The sequence below is a fragment of the Pristis pectinata genome, chromosome 28, assembly GCF_009764475.1.
Source record: "Pristis pectinata isolate sPriPec2 chromosome 28, sPriPec2.1.pri, whole genome shotgun sequence".
Taxonomy (NCBI): Eukaryota; Metazoa; Chordata; class Chondrichthyes; order Rhinopristiformes; family Pristidae; genus Pristis; species Pristis pectinata.
Window position 1 is genome coordinate 5,489,563 of NC_067432.1, and position 21,324 is coordinate 5,510,886.

The 21,324-nt window shown below is 39.4% G+C and overlaps 1 protein-coding gene across 1 annotated transcript in view; it reads left to right on the plus strand.

Moving 5' to 3' along the window:
* iqch (IQ motif containing H) overlaps window positions 1-21,324 on the plus strand; it is a 105,430-nt gene that overhangs the window by 35,940 nt on the left and 48,166 nt on the right. Inside the window, 2 exon segments of the mRNA XM_052040366.1 lie at window positions 5,332-5,507; window positions 13,345-13,536. Of these exon segments, the coding sequence (XP_051896326.1) occupies window positions 5,332-5,507; window positions 13,345-13,536 (368 nt within the window).

Sequence of the window (21,324 nt, forward strand, 5' to 3'; positions counted from 1 at the left end):
ATCCTTGGGCCCCCTCTTATTTGCCATATACTTGCTACTACTCAGCAACAGTATCTGAAAATGTAGGATGAATTTTCACACGCACACTGATTGTGTTCTGCTTTATTTCATGACCACCTTGCTTGACCTGTCCACTGCCTCTAAATTTTCATAGTGCTTCTTTGATATCTGGTGATCATGAATTTCCTCCAACTAAATATTGGAAAGATTGAAGCCTTTGGTCTGCACCACAAACTTAGTTGCCTAGCTGTGGTCTCCATCCTCCAGGTATCCATGTCGTGACTAAAACTGGCTATTTTTCACTTCTGTACCGTTACTCACCACCACTGCTGCCATAACGCCACCAGAGTCCACTTTGTCTATGCCGCTGCTTCTGAAACTGTCCACCGCAGCCTTTTTACACTTGACTGTTCTAAAACACTTTGGCCAGTCTCCTGTCTGTAGATTTGAGGCTATCCAAAACTGCTGCTGAGCCCTAACACATGCAAAGACTGACTTGCCCATCGCCGCTGTGCTTTCTCTCCCACACTGTCTCCTTCTCTCTGTTGTTTTCAAAACTCCTTGGTCTCACCCATTCCTGTCTCTTAATCAACTGCCCTATATTCCCATAGGTGCCTGCACTCCTGTAATTACAGTATTGATCAACCCTGAATTTAATTGTTCTGGCATAAGGTCCAGATTTCTGTCCCTGAACATCTCTGTCTCACCAGCTATCCTTTCTCCTTTAAAATGCTGCTTAAAATCCACCTGTTTGACCAAGCTTTTGGTCAGTGTTTGCCCTAACATTTCCTATGTGTCTCAACATTTTTTTTATTGGATAATCACACTATGAAGAGCCCTAGGACATTTTTTTGCAGTCTCAAAGGCACTATATAAATGGAAGATGTCTTGTTTCCTGCATTGTAACAATACATAGAACATTACGCCACAGTACAAGGCCCTTCGGCCCACGGTGTTGTGCTGACATTTTATTCTGCTCTAAGATCCATCTAACCCTTCCCTCCCATGTAGCCCTCCATTTTTCTATCATTCATGTGCCTATCTAAGAGTCTCTTAAATGTCCCTAATGTATCTACCTCCACAACTTCTGCCGGTTGTGTGTTCCATGCACCTGCCACTCTCTGTGTAAAATAAAAACAAACTTACCTCTGACACCTCCCCCCATACCTTCCCCCAATCACCTTAAAATTATGCCCCCTCTTGTTAGCCATTTTTGCCCTGGGAAAAAGTCTCTGATTGTCCACTTGATCTATGCCTCTTATCATCTTGTACACCTCTATCAAGTCACCTCTCATTCTCCTTTCCAAAGGGAAAGGCCTAGCTCAATCAACCTATCCTCATAAGACAATGATCGTAAATACTTGATTGGCTGTAAGTTGCTTTGAGGTATTCTGAGGGTGTAAATTAATGTTCTCTTTTTATTTGTTCTTTTATTTTTTTTCTCTCTTCCCTTTTACTTTTCCTCCTGGATATTCTTTCTTAGGGGAAGGGATGCTACAGGTGTCACAGGCCAAGTAGCCCCTGTACTGTAATATTCTGTGATTTTTTTGGGGGTTTTACTATTTACTAAATTATACTTTTTTATCAATAACCATCAGCAGGATGTTTCAGATGCTGCATATACAGAGTGCATGTATCTCCTTCAAAGATGTTAACTATTTTCATTCACATTCTCTTCTAGTTTTAGTCCACACATTTACCCTTTGTCTCATTTTGACTCCTGTGTACTCCATACAGAATAGAGGAAGGCAACCTGCTCTTAAAACTCTAATCTAACTGCCCACTAGGTGGTGTTTGAAAATAACCATGAATGACAAAGCTATACGATTTGCACACCATGAACTAACAACTTCCTGCCTCCCCAAAAGGGAGAACCATTGCTGGAATAAATTCAGTCTAATCTCTGGAAAGATCTCCACCAGGCAGCATGATTTGCCTCAATCTCGGGAGGAATGAGAAAAGCCAGTGTACGATGCTTACCATTGACCAGTGGCTCCTGTTGCAAAGTGCAAAGTATGCACATGGGTTGCATTTGGGCAGGGACACAGATTGAACTTGCATGTGATGTTTGATGTTTGGGAGGTAGTCCATTTATTTCCTTTTGGAATTAAAAGTTTGCACTTCATCATGTGAAACTGAAAAGAACTCTGTTTCTGCAAAACTGACTTGGAACACATTTAAAAGTATCTAGCTAATATTTATTATTAACTGTCATGAAATGAAATTATAAGTTAAAAATGGCAGAAAAGTGTAGCAATATACAGAAAAGCAACAAAGGCCTATGATTTTTAATTTCTTCAAAATTTACCTTTCACACCAACAATTCAGAATGTAAAATTGTTCAGGTTATAAAAGGGAGAAAAAAATCTCATTCCATAGCTGTTACTAGAAAATGATTTTGTCTTCAAACAGCCACGATACACAAATTGATTCCCTGGTTCAAAACTCAGTCCTTTTCATGATGTGCCAATTGCAGTGACCTGCATTAACTGTGCAAAAGCACCAAAAGAGATCTTTTCTTTAAAAAAAAGTACAGTTGGACTTGGGATGCAGTCCCTTAGAATTAAATTAAATTTTTAAAAAGGTACACTTTCTATTTGAGGTTTTTCATTTTCAGAAAAATACACAATCACATGAATAGGAATGAGATTAATGCTGCTGATAACAATAACAAATGTGAGGAGAGAATCACAACAGAGTGATGGATTGAAAATAAAGTTCCTGCAAGAGATTAACCTGTCACTTGCATTGAGGAGGCTACAGAAGCCTTGGATGAGGCTTGAAAGGGAAAGTTAGGAATTAACCTCTTGACAGCAAGATTTCCCAAGGAAAGCTGTACTAAAGGGAAAGCAATTATTTCAACCACCTTTTGTGAGATTTTTAGCCTCTAATTTAATGTCTAAATGTTTTGTCTGATTTCAAATGAAGTGAGTATTGGGAAAAATTACATGTAATTTATTTAATATAAATATAGGTAGTATAGCATAGGTGGTATAACCTGTTCTAATGAATAGAATTGACTGCCCTCATTACATTTTGGTTCAGGCACTAAATAACCCCAGCTTCTGTGAAATGAAGTTGGTGTTTCTAGATTCTGAAGGGTACTGCATTTTTCTCTTTTATGTCACAGAAAGCATGTCTTGATACAAATACACAAAGAGTTTTAATGGCAGTACACAAAGGAAGACGAAATCAAATGTTGAATCAAGTGAAGCAAGATTAGAGGGTTGCCAATAACTGGAGGTGGGCTGTCGGCCTTATTCACATCTCTTTTCTGTGCACAATTTTATGTAAAATCATTTCAGCACAAAAGGAGATAAACCGTGCCGGTGGTTTGCAGGAGCTACCCAGTTAATCCCATTCCCCAGCTCTTTTCTCATAGCCCTGGAAAGTATTTTTTCCTCTTTAAGCAGTTATTCAATTCCTTTTCGAAAGCCACAATTGAATCTTGCTGCTACTGCCCTTTAAGGCAGTAAATTCTAGATCATAAGTACTTGCTGTGCAAAACAAATTTATTGTAGTTTTTTGGTAATATATGTATCCTTCGATTCTCAACCCTTCCACCAAGAGAAAAAAATTATTAGGAGCTCTTATGTCCACATTTGTAATTGAACTTGTTTATGCAAACTTGTAAGAATATAACTACCCTTTCTGATGCTGTAGTACCTCTATTTGTAGCATGGTACACTAATATAGGCATGTCCTATATTTCATTTATTTAACTATCTGAGATCCAGCTGTCATTTATTGCCTGTCCCCAATTGCCCTTGAGAAGATGGTAGTGAGACCAAGGCCCTACCCCATTAAGAGCCATGAACAGAGATGAACTTTTCAAGAACAAAGAGGCAACAACTCGAAGGAATACACTGAGGATTTCTTCAATCATACTCTGTCCTTAATTTGATTACTTTTGACTCCATTTCACAGCAATCTTGGACGGGCAATATGTCAAAAATCCAACTATAAAACAGCAAAGGCTTGGGTGCAAACGGTAAACCTGCTGAACTTTGAAAACTCAGCAGGGAGGAACCAGCCACAAATTTACAATTTCATCATTCATAATTTTCAAGAGAAATGCAAGGAGTGGCTCCAGCTGCTATAAGTGACTATTTTTGATCTCCCTCAAAACCTCTGACTTTGTCAGCCAGGTGAGACCATGGAGCAACTTCCTCAAATTTAGCTACCTGCAGAAATTAGTTTCCATCTTTCATTTGCCTCGTGATACCATATGTCCCAAGATCTTAACCAACGGGTCACAACAGACCAAATCTCAGTGGAAACTGGTGTCAAGCAAGGCCTCTTCATTGGCTAACACTTTTTTCAATCTTTCTTGCTTCAAAGCTGCACCATCTCCAAAATCTATCATAGAGGACTAAGAATTTTGTACTTTTCAATATGGTCACCTCTCATTCTTCTAGATGCCCGTTCTATTCCCTCTCTCCTCATCTGGCATTCTTCCCTTTCTGGGAACAATCCTAGTAAATCTTTGCTGCTTTTTATAGTCTGTGTTGTATTCAGTGTTCTTAGCTATTTTTCTGATATGTGAAGTGAATCAAATTGAAGAAGACAGGCTTCTGGGATAGTGGGATCTAAAGAGAAAGCTGAAATGGATCATCCACTCTGTACTTCTGACTGAACATGGTTGCAAGTGCTTAAGCTTTGTCTTTACCATTCACATTCTGGGCCCTGCCATCGTTGAGGATGGGGATGTGCTTGTGTCTGCACTGACACTGTCCAAAGTTTGTTTCCATGTGTTGCTTAAAAAAATCTGCAGAGGTGCAGCAGGTTTTGTTTCTCTGATTTACAGCTGAGTTCATCATGAAACAACAGTGCTCAGTAAAACCCTTTCAAAACCTCTAAGCCCAGAAAATTGAAATAGTGTTAACTAGAAAGTAAATGTGAGGCTAGAACTGAGTTCCTTGGGCTTTGTAGATCCTGTTGCCAAAATTCACTGTCTATTTATTGTCCAGAAGTGGTAGGCTAGACATTGCCACAGAAGATATCTCAACTTTCACTGTGCATAGTATTGGAAGCTACTTACTATCTCCCACCATGATATGATTTTAGGAGAAGATAAAACACAAGCCAACTCTACTGTGGTCGTTGGGAGTGAAATTTACTTTTCTTCTTATCTTGCAACAAGAAACTGTTCCTGGGTATCTTTGGAAGCTCTGCCAATACTCTTTTAAGCCCATAGAAACCTGACTCAAAACTGCAATGGAACTCCATTATGATTTATAAAGCAGGTTTTGTCTTTGCATGGTGATGAATGATTGATGTGATTTTTCTAAATGAAAACAGTCTTTGGTATATCATTTTCTTGCTCCCTAGATGATAATGTAGATGTTATATATATTTGCCCTCTGTGGATTGGTGAGGACGTGACCCAGTACTACATGAAACTACTCGGGCTACAAGAAGCTGTCAGATCAGGGAAACCCGAGGTCACGGTGGACATGGCAGATCGTCTCAAAGTCATCACACCTGAGGCAACAAGACATTTTCCTGTATGTTTCTCCAGTAACTTCAAAAGGTTTGATGCAGGTGGGGGGTGAATGGAAAGCCGTGTGGAAGAAAAATTAGAAAAGGAATAACGCTTCATGACGATAAGGTCAGAAAGTGGAATTGATGTAGAAGATCAGCTATGATCGATTGAATGGAAGAGGAGGTTTTTTAGGCTTGTTATGTTCAACATCAACACTACATCTATAGACGTGTCTTTTTCTTATTTATTCATTTTCCTGAATCTAGGTGTTGCTGGCAAGGCCGGCATTTGTTGCCCATTCCAAATTGCCCTTGAAACCATTATACTCTTACTGAAGGTGCTCCCAAAGTAGATGGGGAATTTCAGCATTTGAAGAGGGGGATATTGAAGGGCTGGCAATATTACTTCCAAATTGGAATGCTGTATGACTTGGTGGGGAATCTGCAGGTGGTGGTCTTCCCATGTGCATGCTTGTGATTTTTTGTCGGTTCTGGGTTTGGGAAGTGCTATCAGTGCAGCCCAGGCAAGTAACTGCAATGCATTTTGTAGGTGGTATACACTGAAACCATTAAATGCTGATGGTAGAGGGAATGAGTGTTTAGGATGGTTGATGAAGTGTCAATCAAGTGGTCTATTCAGGATGGTGTTAAGAGTTCTTGAGAAGTGGAGCTGCATTTATTTGGGTTAATGCAGGGTATTCCGTCATGCTCCTGACTTCTGCCTCGTAGATGGTGAAAAGGCTTTGGGATGTCAGGAAGTGAGTTACTCAGTGCAAGGTACCCAGCCTCTGACCTGCTCATGGCCCCAATATGTGTTTGGTTCAGTTCAGTTTCTGGTGAATGTTGATCCAGGTTAGGGATGGTGTGGGACTCAGTGAAGATGCCATTAAAGATCAAGGGTTGGTGATTAGACTCACCCTCATTAGAGCATCATTACCCAGCACATACGTGGCATGAATGCTACTTGGCATTTATTGTTTTTAAAATTTTTTTTAAAATCTTTTTAACATTTTATTTACAGCGTGGTAACAGGCCCTTCCGGCCCAACGAGTCCGCGCCGCCCATTTTAAACCCCCGAATTCACCTACCCGTACATCTTTGAAATGTGGGAGGAAACCAGAGCACCCGGAGGAAACCCACGCAGACACGGGAAGAACGTACACACTCCTTACAGACAGCGACGGGAATCGAACCCCGATCGCTGGCGCTGTAATAGCGTCGCGCTAACCGCTATGCTACCATGCCAGTTGTAGTTGATACTTTCACTTCCTGTTCATTTTGATCATTCCACAATAAACATTGTCCCCAAGAGGACGTTCTGTTATTGGCGAGCTACCAATGAATTCTGTAACTAAATTCAAGAGGGATCTTGTCCTTCTGGGACAAGATGCATTTTCTAGAGGATTTCTAGAGAATTCTTGTCCTTCTGAGTTACAACTTGCCCTTGAGGCATCAAGAGAGTCAGATCACTATGATATCCTATATGCACAGAGCCACAAAAAACTTAAGCATATCTGGAAAGGTTAATGAATGATATTGCTACTGCCAATGACATGTTGGATTTGGTATTTTTGGCTTTTTCATACCTTTTACTAAATTACTTTAAATTTGCTAATCTTATTCGAAAAGAGTGCACACAGGAAGATGGGAGTTTATAATGTTAGGACATGTGAAGACTTACTCATTTGGAAACCCTCACACTGGTACAGGGCATGTTGCTTGAGGTTGGGACATTGTGACATGGTGGAAGGAGTTGGCCATTTGCACCTCACAGGGCTTCAGGTTGGTTGAAACCAAGTGGCTCAAAATCTTGTAGACACCAAGACTTACCCTTACCTTGGTGAACATAACGTTACAAAGTGAAAATTAGCATTCCTCAGAAAGGGTACAAAGTAATTTTAATTATCACGTGAAGATACTCTTCGCTAAGGCACAAGCTTGTAGAAACTCCAGAAGATAAAGGGAAAAGCAAAGAATTTGTTGCAGGTACAAAGTCGTAAAAGAGCTGGGTTGACAGTTGCAAAACAATTTAAAAACATTTCTAAAAAGCACCATCTGTACTTTTGGTGTTACACAGTAAGACCCATGCAAGTGATTATGATGGTGAGATCGTGCTGAGCTGTTCTATGCAGTGTTTTTTCCTGTCCCTCCTCCACCTCCCACCTTAGCCCCCCCAGTCAGCAATCGTCATGGAGGTCAATGGCCTATAATTTGACAGGCAGTAGCAGAGCTTCCCAATTCCTTGGTGGCTTGCTGTGATACCCCCTTTCCTTTGATAACGTAACATAGTCCTGGTATGCTCATGCAGCCTGTCTCATCAACAGTTTTACCACACAACGTATGTCTCCTGTGTTTTGTAATTACACAGAAATTAGCACAAATTAGTTTGGTGCATGTATTTTATATGTATTTCCCACAAAGGCTGGGTAGATTAAGGCGCTGCCGGCTATAGTATTAAACCTTGCTGGCCAGCAGGCTCTTGGCTCATGCCATTTGCTTTGTTCATTTTCACTGTTGTAACAGTTGATGAACAATCAGTCCTTTGCCCTAAATGATGATTCTTCATGTGTGGTCCTACACAATGAATGTTAATAAACTATTGAGCCAGAGAGAGAATCACATTTGAGCCCCATCTTGTGCTCACACAAACTCTTTGGCAACCAGTGATACACACTACAATTAGGACCTGGAAACTCTACCTGAGGTTTTGTTTAACCTCCTCTTACTGGTGCTGGAATGTTGAGTAGTTTCTAATTCATCAAATATATTTTGGCTAACTCAACACAAAGTTGGAATTTAAAATGAGATTTTCTGGTAACCGTAGTTCAGTGTTAGACCAGGCACCTTCACCTGCTGCCATCGAACAAGCAGCCATTTTCATTTTAACAAATAGTATGCACAAATCTCATTGCATAAAATATTTGAGAGAATTCATTGAGAAGATTAATTGCATGGCACATATTTATGAAAAGGAATATGTTACAGACTGGTAACCGGTAGGTAGGTGTGCATATTGGTGTGTTTTTTTTTAATGTCACTGCAATCTGGCTGATGCATTTTTTGTTAGTTATTTGTATTGATTTTCTCCAAGCTTTAGTCTTAAACTGTGCCACAACTGTCTTTTAGATAAATCACTGTTATTGAAGGCTGCCAGCATCTTTTCATGCGACAGAAGGGTAATTCCACGTGGATCAAATAAATACAGATGTGTAGTAATTAGTTGAATTCCCAAGGAACCCATTTACGATGCACTAAAAATGTGAAGGATTATGGAACTGTTGTGAGTCTCCACACTGGTGGCTTTTATCAATTTAAACTGCTAAACTATAGCTCTGGTCACAACCTAGTCTACTATTAATAATGTATTTGTTGTGTACAGCATAATAAATTAGGCCTTGGGAGTAGAGAAGGATACAATCTAACAAGAGTAATGTCACTATCCACAGACCCACCACTTGTGCCTGGCCACTCATCTGAAATACAGTCCCCAGGCAATAAAGCGAATAAAAAATCTTATTGAAGGCAAGGCTGCATACATCGTTGGTGGATTGCTTCACCAGGATGACTTGGCTGTTGCAGATATGCTAAATGTACCAATCCTGGGCCCAGAACCGGAAGTGGCACATCTGTACAGTACCAAGTCTGGAAGTAAAAGAATTTTTGCAAGTGTGTCTGTGCCAGTGCCACCGGGAGAATATGATATATACAATCTTCAGCAGGTATGCTATAGTTATATTCTTGCATTCTATTTAGTGCATTCCTTCATATTCTCAATTCTCACTTCTTAGTTACAACAGATTTTCATATATTGTTGATATGATTTGTATGCATAGTTCTCATCATCTTTTCACGCTAAGTTTTTGGGAAGGTTGTTGGCTCGCTAGTCGGCTATCAGCTGTAGTAACCAGATTTTGGAGAATTTCACCTAATCTTGCTTCAGCAAACAACTTTATTTTTTTCATGTTATTCTGCTCCACAAAGCCTTAAGTTACATTTGTCAGGCAATGCCGTTTCTGTTACCAGTGTGTTCGATTTTGAACATTTTTTTTTTGCTTTGCCTTATTACATTTTGCAAGAAAAAAAATCTGCTTTTGTAATCTGCACATTCTTGAGTCAGATTGTTGAAATTATAAGTAGGACTTTTTGCCTCGATGTTGAGAACAGCACTCACCTGGAGTACAAAACAAGAAGTTGCACACTCCCAATCCAATCCCTGGATGAAAATCAAGGGTCACAAGAACACCATTTTTTAATATGTATTTGCAGCAGGTAGTACGCACTTTCAACAAAGCAAAAAAAAAGCCCCCTACAGTAGGGAATGCTTTTTACTTTGGCAATACTCCCTTGTATTTCAGTGTCACATTGTTCCCACATTACGACAGTGACCATACTTCATTGCCTGTGAACTGCTCTGGGATGTTCAGTTTTCAGTTTTGTGGCCCCTACCAGCTCATTCTTGCCATAGACATCCAATATCTTCATTCCCCACCAGGAAGGAATGAGGGCCATTCATGTTTTCCTTGAAGAGAGGCCCAACCAGTCTCCTTCACCTTGCTGAACTTGCTCTTGCAATAAACCACTTCTCCCTCAATTTCGCTCATACTCTCCAAATCAATGGTAGCAAAGGGAACTCAAATGGGCCCAAGCTATGCTTGTCTTTCTTTGTTGAATACTTGGACAAGTCCTTGCTTCAGTCTGATTCAGGCCCCCTCCCTCAATTTTTTTTTGTCCCCCACATTAGTGGGATTTCTCCACCAGATGCATCTAGCCCACCCCACCCATTTCCACATTCTGAAGGGACATTTCCATCATGATTCACTGGTCTTCTCTTCCACCTTTACCAAATGCTCATTTTTTTATGGTGCTTTTCCATTCAAGAATTTGTAATTTAGATGTGCTTGTGTGTACTTTTCTATCTGTGTAGTAGCTCGTGATTACGTAATCATGGTTGAGATTCCTAATAGGTAAGGGATATGGTGCTCCCCTTTGTTCTGAAGCTTTATCTGGGAAGAGTACCTGTGTGGAAGGACTTTCCTGAGAAATAAGAACAGACAATACTGGAGTTGAAATAGCTTGTCAATCAACATCTAGAACAGAAGAAAAGGTTAAATGTTTGGTTTGCATCACTGGGACCTGATTGAAGTGCTGTGTTTATTTTCCTGTATTATCAGTTTTTTTCAAATTATTTTCCATCATCTAAGCTGTCTTCTAATCTCCTGAGGATCTAGTATAAATTAGTTTACAAAGAAAGAGGATCATTTTCATGATGAGAAATCACAGCAATAGACTTGCTTGTCCAGTTTCAGCATACTGGCCAATATTTAGACACTCATCCTACAGCGTAAATCTTTATTTTGTGTGTTTAAGCACGTTTTGATTGCAGTGTTTGGTCAATATATCCCTGAAGCTACACATTCTTGAACAGAGAAAAATGAAGATGAACAACATTTCTATATTTTCCATGTTACTTTTTTTCGTGAAAGAAATTGTGTCTGGTCTTCTCCCCCGGGCCTCACTACATTTATGTTTAAATGTGGCAAACATCTTCTCCCAAACTATATAACCAAAAGGATTTACTTGGGAAATTTCAGAATATTCACGTATGTACTCTACCTCTGGGATTAATTCAAAAGGATGTTTGTTGTACCAAGAACAACATAGTGAAGTAATATTTATTGTTACTGTCTGGATTTACAGCATGAAGTATTTCTTCTTGCTGTCCTTTCGAATAAAGCATCTTTTGTCGATTTACTTGTTGCAACCAATCTGAGTACATTAGATGTATTTATAATGGGAAATAATGATCTATAGTAGATCAAAACATAAATTCTTTACAGTCATTACTTTGAAAAATCTTTTTTGTGTTTCAAGTAATCTGTGATACTGTTCACGTGAAAAAAATAGTCCTTCTCTTTCATTTTGTTTGTTCTTTTTAGCTGTCACTCATTTGTCACCTGTTTTAATTCATGCATTGATTCCCAATCTGTCAACATCTCAAAATTTAAATTTCTTTTTATTTTTGATTCATTTATTTGCCTCTAGCTTTTTTCTCCTTGCTTTACCTCTGCCACTTTAGCTTGTCATCCCTTAGCATCTTTTATCCACTTAAGTTCTTTCTGATGATGTTTCTGGGTGCATTAGAATTTCTAGATGCATCATTCTGTGGATCTTGTATCTTGTTCTGTTTAGCTCTCTGGACCTCCCCAGGCCTTACTGCTTTGGTTTAAATGTGAAATTTAAATTCTCTGCACACCCGTTCCCACCAACACCCCCCCCCCCCCCCGCCACTTCCTGGTTGCTTCACCTCTTGTTGCGGTGTTAGTGCCACACAGCTAAATGGGTAGCAAGAGGAGTGCTCAAAGTAGCTTGAGGAGTCTAAGGAACCACTGATTGACGATCAGTGGTACATGCCTCAAAGTCTTGGGGCTATGCAGTTTGACAGTGTTTATGCATATGGGAGAACAGAGTGGGCAGAGGGTTGTTTGAGAACTTACAACAGCAGGAAATCTGCCAACTTCAGCAGGCCCAGAATATAATTGTTTCTTTCTTCACACATACTTGAATGTTAACAGCATGGTGGCTTGTGATAACAGTCTTTACATTGGAATCATTTCTTGTGTATGGGCAACCCCTACATAGAGGCGGAAGTGTTGTGTTCCTAGAAAATGGGGCGCATCACGATTTTCTGTAACATGAAGATGCATCATGTGTGCATGAGTCAAGAAACATGAGTTGAAACATGATTATGTTGACTTATTTACTTTTTTCTCCCCACACAAATTCCGTGAGCGAGATGCCGTATCTCAGATTTTTGGGTAGTGATTTGTAAATTCTGTAAAGGCAAATTTCTGTAACCCGAACTGCTGTAACGTGGGGGTCACCTGTATTTTATTTTGTTACCACAGATCCCTATAGCGTGGAGTCACTGGGTCAAAGTGGTAGGGAGGGGGATTTATGGACTGTGATCCAACAGTGTTTAAAACTGGTCTCTCAAGCTAGGCAGGGAACCAGTTGTTGCTGCTATAACTTGTCGGCAAGTGTCAGACCTTTTCGAAAAGTGTCGGTTTCATTTCCAGAAAGCAATGCATGTGTGACTATAATAGTTGTGCTCAAACATTTTTGTTAAAATATAATTCCTAATTTTCATGTGCCCAAATCAATCAGAGTTAACATTAGAACAGCAACCTGCATTTCTGTGGTGTCTTTAACAGAGTACAATTTCCTGAAACACCACATGAGAGCATTAGTTAAAAAAGAAAGGGTGAGCTATGTAAGGAGATACTAGAACAGTTGACAAAAAGATAACTTTTAATGAGCATCTTTAAAGGAAGAATGAGGAAAAAAGAGAAATTGAGAAAAGGAAGGGAATTCCAGCGCTTAGGTAGCTGAAGAGTTGGTCACCATTACATGTGTGATGCAAATTAGAGGAGCAAAAAGGTATCAAGCTTTTGAGCAGGACAATATCACTTAGGTGGGAAGAGGTGGGCTATGGAGAGTTTTGAATATAGGTATGAGAAACCATAGATGAAAAATTGTGAGACTGGGAACCAAGCACAGTGGCCAAAGGTTGAGCTAAAATGGGTGCAAGGTCGCAAAAAAGCAGCAGAATTTTGAATGAGCTTGCTATAGACACTGAAGATGGCAGACACACAATTCAAAAACTTGCCACCTACAAGTTACCTTTGAATACAGGTAGTCGGGAAATCTATTATGTGTGGCAAATAACCACAACTCATGACAAAACTCTATTGTTTCTGACCCATCAAGAACAGCTGATTACATATTTGTCATAAATGGTCAATAACTAGGAATTAAATAACTTAAAATGTACCTTATGCTGTGAAAATTCTATTTGTGCAGATGCATGACGTTCTTATTCAGCTTATTCTTGAAAACCTGGAAATTAAACGTTGGCTCTTCAAATTGGACACTGAATTTGGTGGGAGAGGTACTGCATATTTTGATGTCTCACACCTATCATGTTATCATCAGACCCTAAAGGAATTTAGGAAAGTCGGGCCTACTGTCTGGCTGAAGAGGAGATGGATGCAGGTATATACACTATGATTTCAATGTTTGATATAGGGGGACCGAGGATAATTATGCACATTAGTGGGGAATAAAATGTATATTAGTTTTACACCTAGTGACAATATCCATTTATTTTCAAGTCAAGTCGAGTGTATTGTCATGTGCACAAGTACAGTGAGGTACAGGTACAGTGAAAAGCTTGCTTGCAGCAGTATCACAGGCATGTCGGTACAGACAACACACAGAATATCAATTATAGAAGACAGTGAAGAGAGGGAAGGGAAAAAAATTCAAAGATGACTGCAAAAAAGTACCTGTGTATTACTGAATTTAATTTTGCATTTCCACCTAAAACCCAAAGGAGAATTGTTTTCATGAGACATTACCTTGTCTGCCCTTTTAACAAAGCACTTGTGTGGAATAATTGCATCAGCAATTTGTAACCAATCTGGAATGTTTTGCAGTTACTGCAATGTTGTAATGGAATCTGAACACCTAGAGGTAAGGAAGAGGCTTATTGAGTCTTTGTTCAGACAATCTAGAACCTGCTCTTACTTCTCTTTCCTTTTGGTCCTGTCTCCTTCCTGTTAGAGGTATTCATTTATGTATAAAAAATATGTTGTGATCTCTACCTCAGCTACTCCATGTGGAAAAACATTTCATTCTCTGTACTTTCCCCAGACCCCTCTCTCCACAATTTGAAATTGATAATCGTTCAGAGTTTACCATCAAAGAAAAGCAAAGTTTTTCACTATCCATGATATTCAAACTTTCTGCTCTTTCTCCTTTCCAAGAACCATAATTACATAATAAAATTAGAAAATGCTGGACACGCTCAACAGGTCCAGGAGCATCACCGATTTGCTGGAGGGTCTTTGACTTGAAATGTTAACTCTGTGTCTCTTCCCACAAATGACTGGAGTTTCCAGCATTTTGTATCTTTATTTCAGATTTCCAGCATCTACAATTTTTTTTGTTTGTCATCAGCCATAATTATTTGTTTATCCTAATTTCTGTGAGTTTTCTAACTATGCTGCAAAAGTTCCTCATATTCTACTACAAGTGCACAGTTGACTGAAAGTGGCTGCACGAGTAGACAGGGTGGTGAAGAAGGCGTTTAGCACGCTGGCCTTCAGTCAGGGCATTAAGCTTAGGAGCAGGGACATTATGTTGCAGTTACATACTGTAAGTCATTGATGAGGCCACATTTGGAGTATTGTGTACAGTTTTGGTCACCCTGTTATAGGAAAAACATTATCAAGCTGGAGAGGGTGCAGAAGAGATTTTCAAGGATGCTGCCTGGACTAGAGGGCCCAGCTTATAGGGAGAGATTGGCCACACTGGATCTTTATTCGTTGGAGCATAGGAGAATGAGGGGTGACCTCATAGAAGTTTATAAAATCTTGAGGGGTATGGATAAGTTGGATGATCATAGTCTTTTCCCCAGGGTTCCAAAACTAGAGGGAACAGATACAAGATAAGAGGGGAGAGATTTAAAAGAGACTTGAGAGGTAACTTCTTTAAACAGAGTAGTGAGTACTTGGAATGAGCTGCCAAAGGAAGTGGTTGTGGGTACAATTGCAACATTTAAGAGGCATTTGGATAGGTACATGGAGAGGAGGGGCTTGGAGGGTTATGGGCTAAACATGGACAACTGGGATGAACAGGGACGATGTTGTGGTCAGCATGGACCAGTTGGGCCAAAGGGCCTGTTTCCATGCTGTATTACTCCATGACTCTGTCAGTCACCTGTCTTCTTTATCCCATACGTTCCTTTAATGGATGCTCATCTGATCTTCCAAAAGTGCATTCTTCCTGACATGAATATATGAATTAGGAAGAGAACTATGTCACTTGCCCTATCAAGCCTGTTCTGTCATTTACTGCGATCATGGCTAATCAGACTGTAAACTCACTCCACATTCCTATCTACCCATGCTGATTTTTCATCCCTTTGCTTATTAAGCATCTATCTCTGTCTTAAAAATATTCAGACTCTGCTTCCACTGCTGTTTAAGGAAGAGATCCAATGAGAGTTTAAAAAAAAATCACCTCATCTGTCTTAAATAGGTGACCCCCTATTTTTAAACAGTGATCACTAGTTCTAGATTCTCCTACAAGAGGAAACATCCTCTCCATATCCACCCTGTCAAGAACTTCCAGGATTTTGTATGTTTCATTAGCATTTCACATAAATGCATTTCTAAATCCAAAGGCTTTACTTTCATGTTAAGCCGTTGGATTAACATGAGAACTGAATGGTTGAAGGGAAGTAGCTGTTCTTGAGCCTGGTGGTGTGGGACTCCAGGCTTCTGTACCTCCTGCCCAATGGTAGCTGTGAAAAGATGGCATAGCCCGGATAGTGGAAATCTTTGATAGATGTTGCCGCCTTGAGGCAACGCCTCTTGTAGATACTACCGATGGTGGGGAGAGATGTATTGGGTAGAGTCCACTACTCTCTACAGCTTCTTGCGTTCCTGCTCATTTGAATTGCTGTACCAGACCATGATGCAACCAGTCAGGGTACTTTCAACAGTACATCTGTAGAAGTTTGTTAGAGTGTTCGGTGACAAGCTGAACCTTCTTAACCTCCTAAGAAAGTAAAGGCACTGGCATGCTTTCCTTATGATTGCATCTATGTGCTGGGCCCAGGATAGGTCATCTGATATGTTCATGCCCAGTGAGCTTTGTCCCTCATTGCCATGTGCTTCGAGTTCTGATGTACAAAATCCACCCCGTTCAAGATTTCTTCTGCTCATTATCATTAACAATTCTAACTTATTTTCTTGGTCCTCTCAAATTTAACTACAAACCCTTGGATAATTGTTGTAAACTGATGTGTGGTTTCAGTATAGAATAAAAGCTTTTTTGTAAAGAAAAAGGCCATAGAATAATATGCAATATGTAAATTGGATGGTTTTGTGATTACGTGGAGCAAATTTTCAATTTTCCAACTGAAAATGATTGAATTTCAATGAATTTTATTAGCAGACCTTAGCAAAGGTTCACATAGTTTCCTGAGGCAAAGAAGACTATAATTTGCTGCATTCACTTCAGTTACAAAATCCAGACTAGCTATTTGATGTTTGTCTGCATCCAGTGACGATATTGGTCAGCAGGTAATTTTGTTCATGATATTGGTTAGCAGGTAATATTGTTTAATGGCCCTAATGTTTAACATTGATTTACATTTGTGACCTCTTAACTCTGTACCTTATTCAATGCCATGATTCTCCCTCACAAGAGTAGTTGCTGCATTGCTCAGTGGCTACAATTACTTTCATTCAAGATCCTAAGTGAAGAACCCAAGATCTATAACGCATGATAACATCAAGGTTGAAAACAGTAGAAATCAGTAATGAGCTAAAAGTGGCAAATAAGGAGAATTTCAGTTGTCATAATTGTTTCCAATTTGAAAATAACAAAAATTTGTTGTAAAAGTCACCAGTTTGATCTCATGCTGTTGGAACATAGTTTTCATATGCACACATTATATAAAAGTTCAAATGCTTGAGAGATAACAATCTCTGTCTTTTCCTCATTGATCCACAGTAGTCATGAATAGTTGCAGAAGTTTGTACACCAACTAAAACTAATCTATGTTTATTCATATCATCCCTGTGGTGCCTTAAGAGTGGTAATCACTGATACAAATCACTGTTAGAAGGTCGTTGTGCAGCTTGAGGAGCTTCGTAGACAAGAATGGCAGGATAGACCTCTGCACATACTCCCATTTTCACCATTGGCTTTAGCATCCTGATCAAAGAGCTGGACACTCAGAGAGAAGTCTTGTTGGTTCAGGGACCCAGGAAGCTTTCCAGGTTGGAAATAAAGAGGTGTTCAGGAAAGTCAATGCACATAGCAGCTCCCTGTGGCATGATCTCATTGCCACAAAAAAATTTCAAAAGTTTGTATATGTAGCAAAAGGCCTACAAGTGAACAGCTACACTCGAACACTATACTACATTGTAGTTAGTCACTGAAAAACGATACCCATCAGTACGATAATACCAACCCACCTCTACTCATATCGACATCTCACCAACTTGCAAACTTCCAAATTTTCAACCAGGATAGTCCTATTACACAGACATTGTGGCATACTTACTGACAGGCATTAAAAAAAACTTGTTCCAACTATTGAATTTCTAGCCCCATGTTTTCCATGATTTCTAATTGTGCTTTAAAGCAAATTGGGATTCAAGGTGATCAGATGTATCTTTAAAAAATAATCAGCAGCTCTTCACAAAACTACCTGGATGTGCTAAATCTGCAGCCAATCAATTACTTTTGAAGTGCAGTCATGTTTATAAACTAGGTAACGCGACAGCCAATTTGTGTACAACAAACTCCCTCAAAAACAAGTGTGATAATGATTGGCTAATTTGCTTTAATAACGTGAATTGAGGAATATTGGCCCAGATGCCAAGGATAACTCTGCTGCCTTCCTTCTGAGTAGTCCCAAGAGATCATTCACATACTGCTGTGTTGGCTGCTGGCACCTTAGTTTAACATCTCATCTAAAAGACTGCACCTCTGACCATCCAGTGCTCCCTTAGTACTGCACTCTGGATTGTGACTTTAACCCACAACTCCTGACTCAGAGGTAAGATCCTTGTAAACTAACAATGTAATAGAAATGGGGGAAATAATCTGCTTTAAGCATTTGAGCTCATTTACTCTGTAAGACCATATAATATGTTATGGTCACTGTTTTGTCCATTACTGAAGGCAAAGTTTCCCAAAAAAAATCCTTTGTTGAAGTTTCTCCCTTCTAAGTAATAAACCTAGGCCATTTTTATTTAAGTTTCCTCTCTTGGAACATTTGCAAAAAATTATTTGTGTGTCCTTATATAACTTGGGATACAGGTGCACTCAAAGTTTGATATCCAGCCTTGGAATATGAAATGTTGGATAGGATGCAGTAATTGGGATCTAGAAATATTTCGCTGGGAGAAAAGAATGGATCAGAACAAAAGTTGCAAGACTTTTTTGATCACTCTTGACCCTCGCATCTCTAGAAGGCTTTCAACAGCCTGGGATCCCAGTGTTAGTAGTTTAATATGTTTTCCAAATGTCGGCAGTTATAGTTGCAAGAAACCAGCAGCTCATGGTTCCAGGCAGGGATATATTCCTGTACTTTCCCATTAGCTCGGCTTTAATTCCTTTTAAGCTGACTTTACTGGAAGATGTGCACTAGGGAATATAACGCTGGTTCCCACAACTAGGTCAGAACCTGGTAAGCTGTTGGTTGGAACAACAAACAATCTGCCGGAGGAACTCAGCAGGTCGAGCAGCATCTGGGAGGGGGGGAAGGAATTGCTTACACTTCAGGTCAGAACTTTGTCTCAGAACAGTTACTGAGTTCTTCCAGCAGATTGCTCCAGATTCCAGCATCTGCAGTCTCTTGTGTCTCCAAGCTATTTGTTGTTGTGGATTTATGTTGGGAGGGATAGAAATAAGATTGCTTAGTGGGGCATTTGGAGGGAGTGAAGGCCTAAGGCCACCAGAGATGAGAGCAGAATGAGTTGAAGGTAGAGTTGGTGTGGTGAAGACCAATGGCACTAAGGATATGTTACCAGAGAAATATGGGAGGAGAAAGTAGGTATAACGCTGGGCTTTTTACAGGCCTAGGGTTCTTGGTATATTATGTTACATATCTGGGAAGAATTGGAAGCCAGCACTTTATCAGAAATGGATAGAATAAACAGCCCGGTGTGTACAAGCACTGGATATAAGAAGAATTGTGGCAGTAATGCATTATAGGAAATGTGTTATGGACAATAAAGGGTATGTTATAATCTCTTATAAACAACTGGTTGCACTCCCATGATGTGTACGTGGTAAGTTGGAGAATATGCTCCCTCTCCTATCTTGTACCTGCTGTGTACACATTTTTTCTTTATCCATCCTGCTGTTTCTTTCTTATTAACCCTTCTCTTTCTATCATATACTATTTCATTCTCCTTTTCCCTTTTGATGGATGGTGTATTGTGAATGGAGGTCCCATATTGGTAAATTGGTTTATTATTGTTACATGTACTGAGGTACAGTGAAAAATCTTTGTTATGCACGCCATCCATTTCATTGCAACAGTGCATTGAGGTAGTACAAGGAGAACAATAACAGAATGCAGAATAAAGTGTTACAGTTACAGACAAAGTGCAGTACAGCAGACAGTAAGGTGCAAGGTCATCTTATAGTCATAGAATTTAGATTTAAAAGAACATTTATAATAGAAGTAATGAATAGATCTACAGAGAGCAGCTTGCAATGAGTCGCCATGCTCTGGCGCCTTTGATCTCCTATTAATGTTAATTAAAGTTATAGAAAACAAACTGCTTGCCATCATTTTGAATGAGGGTTGCTGCTTTAAATGAGAAGTGTGTCCAACTCTCAGCTCAGATCACCACTGTATGCTTCTTGGTTCAAGACACCACCAGCTAGTCATCAACACAATCTGTCCATTATCTGTAGCATCTAACAATCATGGACTGAAGTGCATTGTTCCTTCTAATTCTCACAGCTAGATCATCCTTTTTCAAAAAGAAAGTGATCATACATATTACAGTAACAGTTGATACAAATATATACAAGTGCACTTTTACAGGTGAATTTCTCTTTACTCCCCCCCTTCCAAAAACTCTTCATCTCATGATGACTCCCTCCTCTTCATTCCCACTCACATGCATCATTTTTTTCTTATTATGCTACTTTTGTCTTCACCTGTCATTAATCCCTCTCACTCCCTTGTCCCTATCATTGCCCTCTCACTCTCTTGCTTCTCCTTCTTTTGACATATCCCAATCAATTCAGTAAAACATTTAATATTCTCAGAGGCCTTAGTGAGTGCGTGCTCTGAGCATGTTTACCTTGATGAGATGTTTAGACCAGGGAATGTGATCTCAGGTTAAGAAGTCAAGATGCCATACTGAGAGGGAATTTCTTATGTGAGAGTTGTGAATTGAAAATTCTCTACCTCAGAGAGCTGCAGATGCTGAGTTATTAAGAACATACAAAGTTGAGAAGTTTTTGGACTACAGCGGAATTAAGTCGTCTGGGGACTGGACAGGAAAGTGAGACCTAAAGATCAGATCAGCCATGCCACTGAAAGACAGAGCATGCCCCACTCTTTCTATATCTTATGTAACTCTGTCCTACTCTTTCCCTTGCTCTACTGACTATTTGGTATCCAACTCTCATTGAGTTGAATCATATCGGCAGAATCTGTTTCCAAATTTATACACACCAATTCCAAATTGATAAAATAGATTCATCCAACAGCTCACAAAACCCAAGATGATTTTTGTGATGTATTATTTTGCCTCATTTAAATTAAAAATCTCCATCATTAACATACCCTACAATGAACAAAAATACCTGCACGTGCTCCTGAACTCCAGAAACACCAGCGTGGACAAATCTCTAACTTTAACATTAAAGTCTGTCATGTAAAGCAGGCTTCCTATAAGGATATGCTATAACTCTCCGTAACATTTCCACCCTTTATTGGTAAAACTTCCATATATAGAACGTATAGAATATATATGGAACAATATTCCAAACATAGAACAATGCAAAGTCTGTTTGATGAACAATCCTGCTAGAGATTGAATAAAAAGTCCACACACTTGCTTGCTTTTCATATTTAATTTTACTTTGCCATTTCATTGCAATTAAAATTCTGCCAATTCAAATTGCTTAATCACAACTCTTGACTACATTTATTGACAACATGAAAAGTACTTTATATACTCATATTAAACGATACACAATTCTCCAATCAGGATACAGCCGTAGACAAGTAGA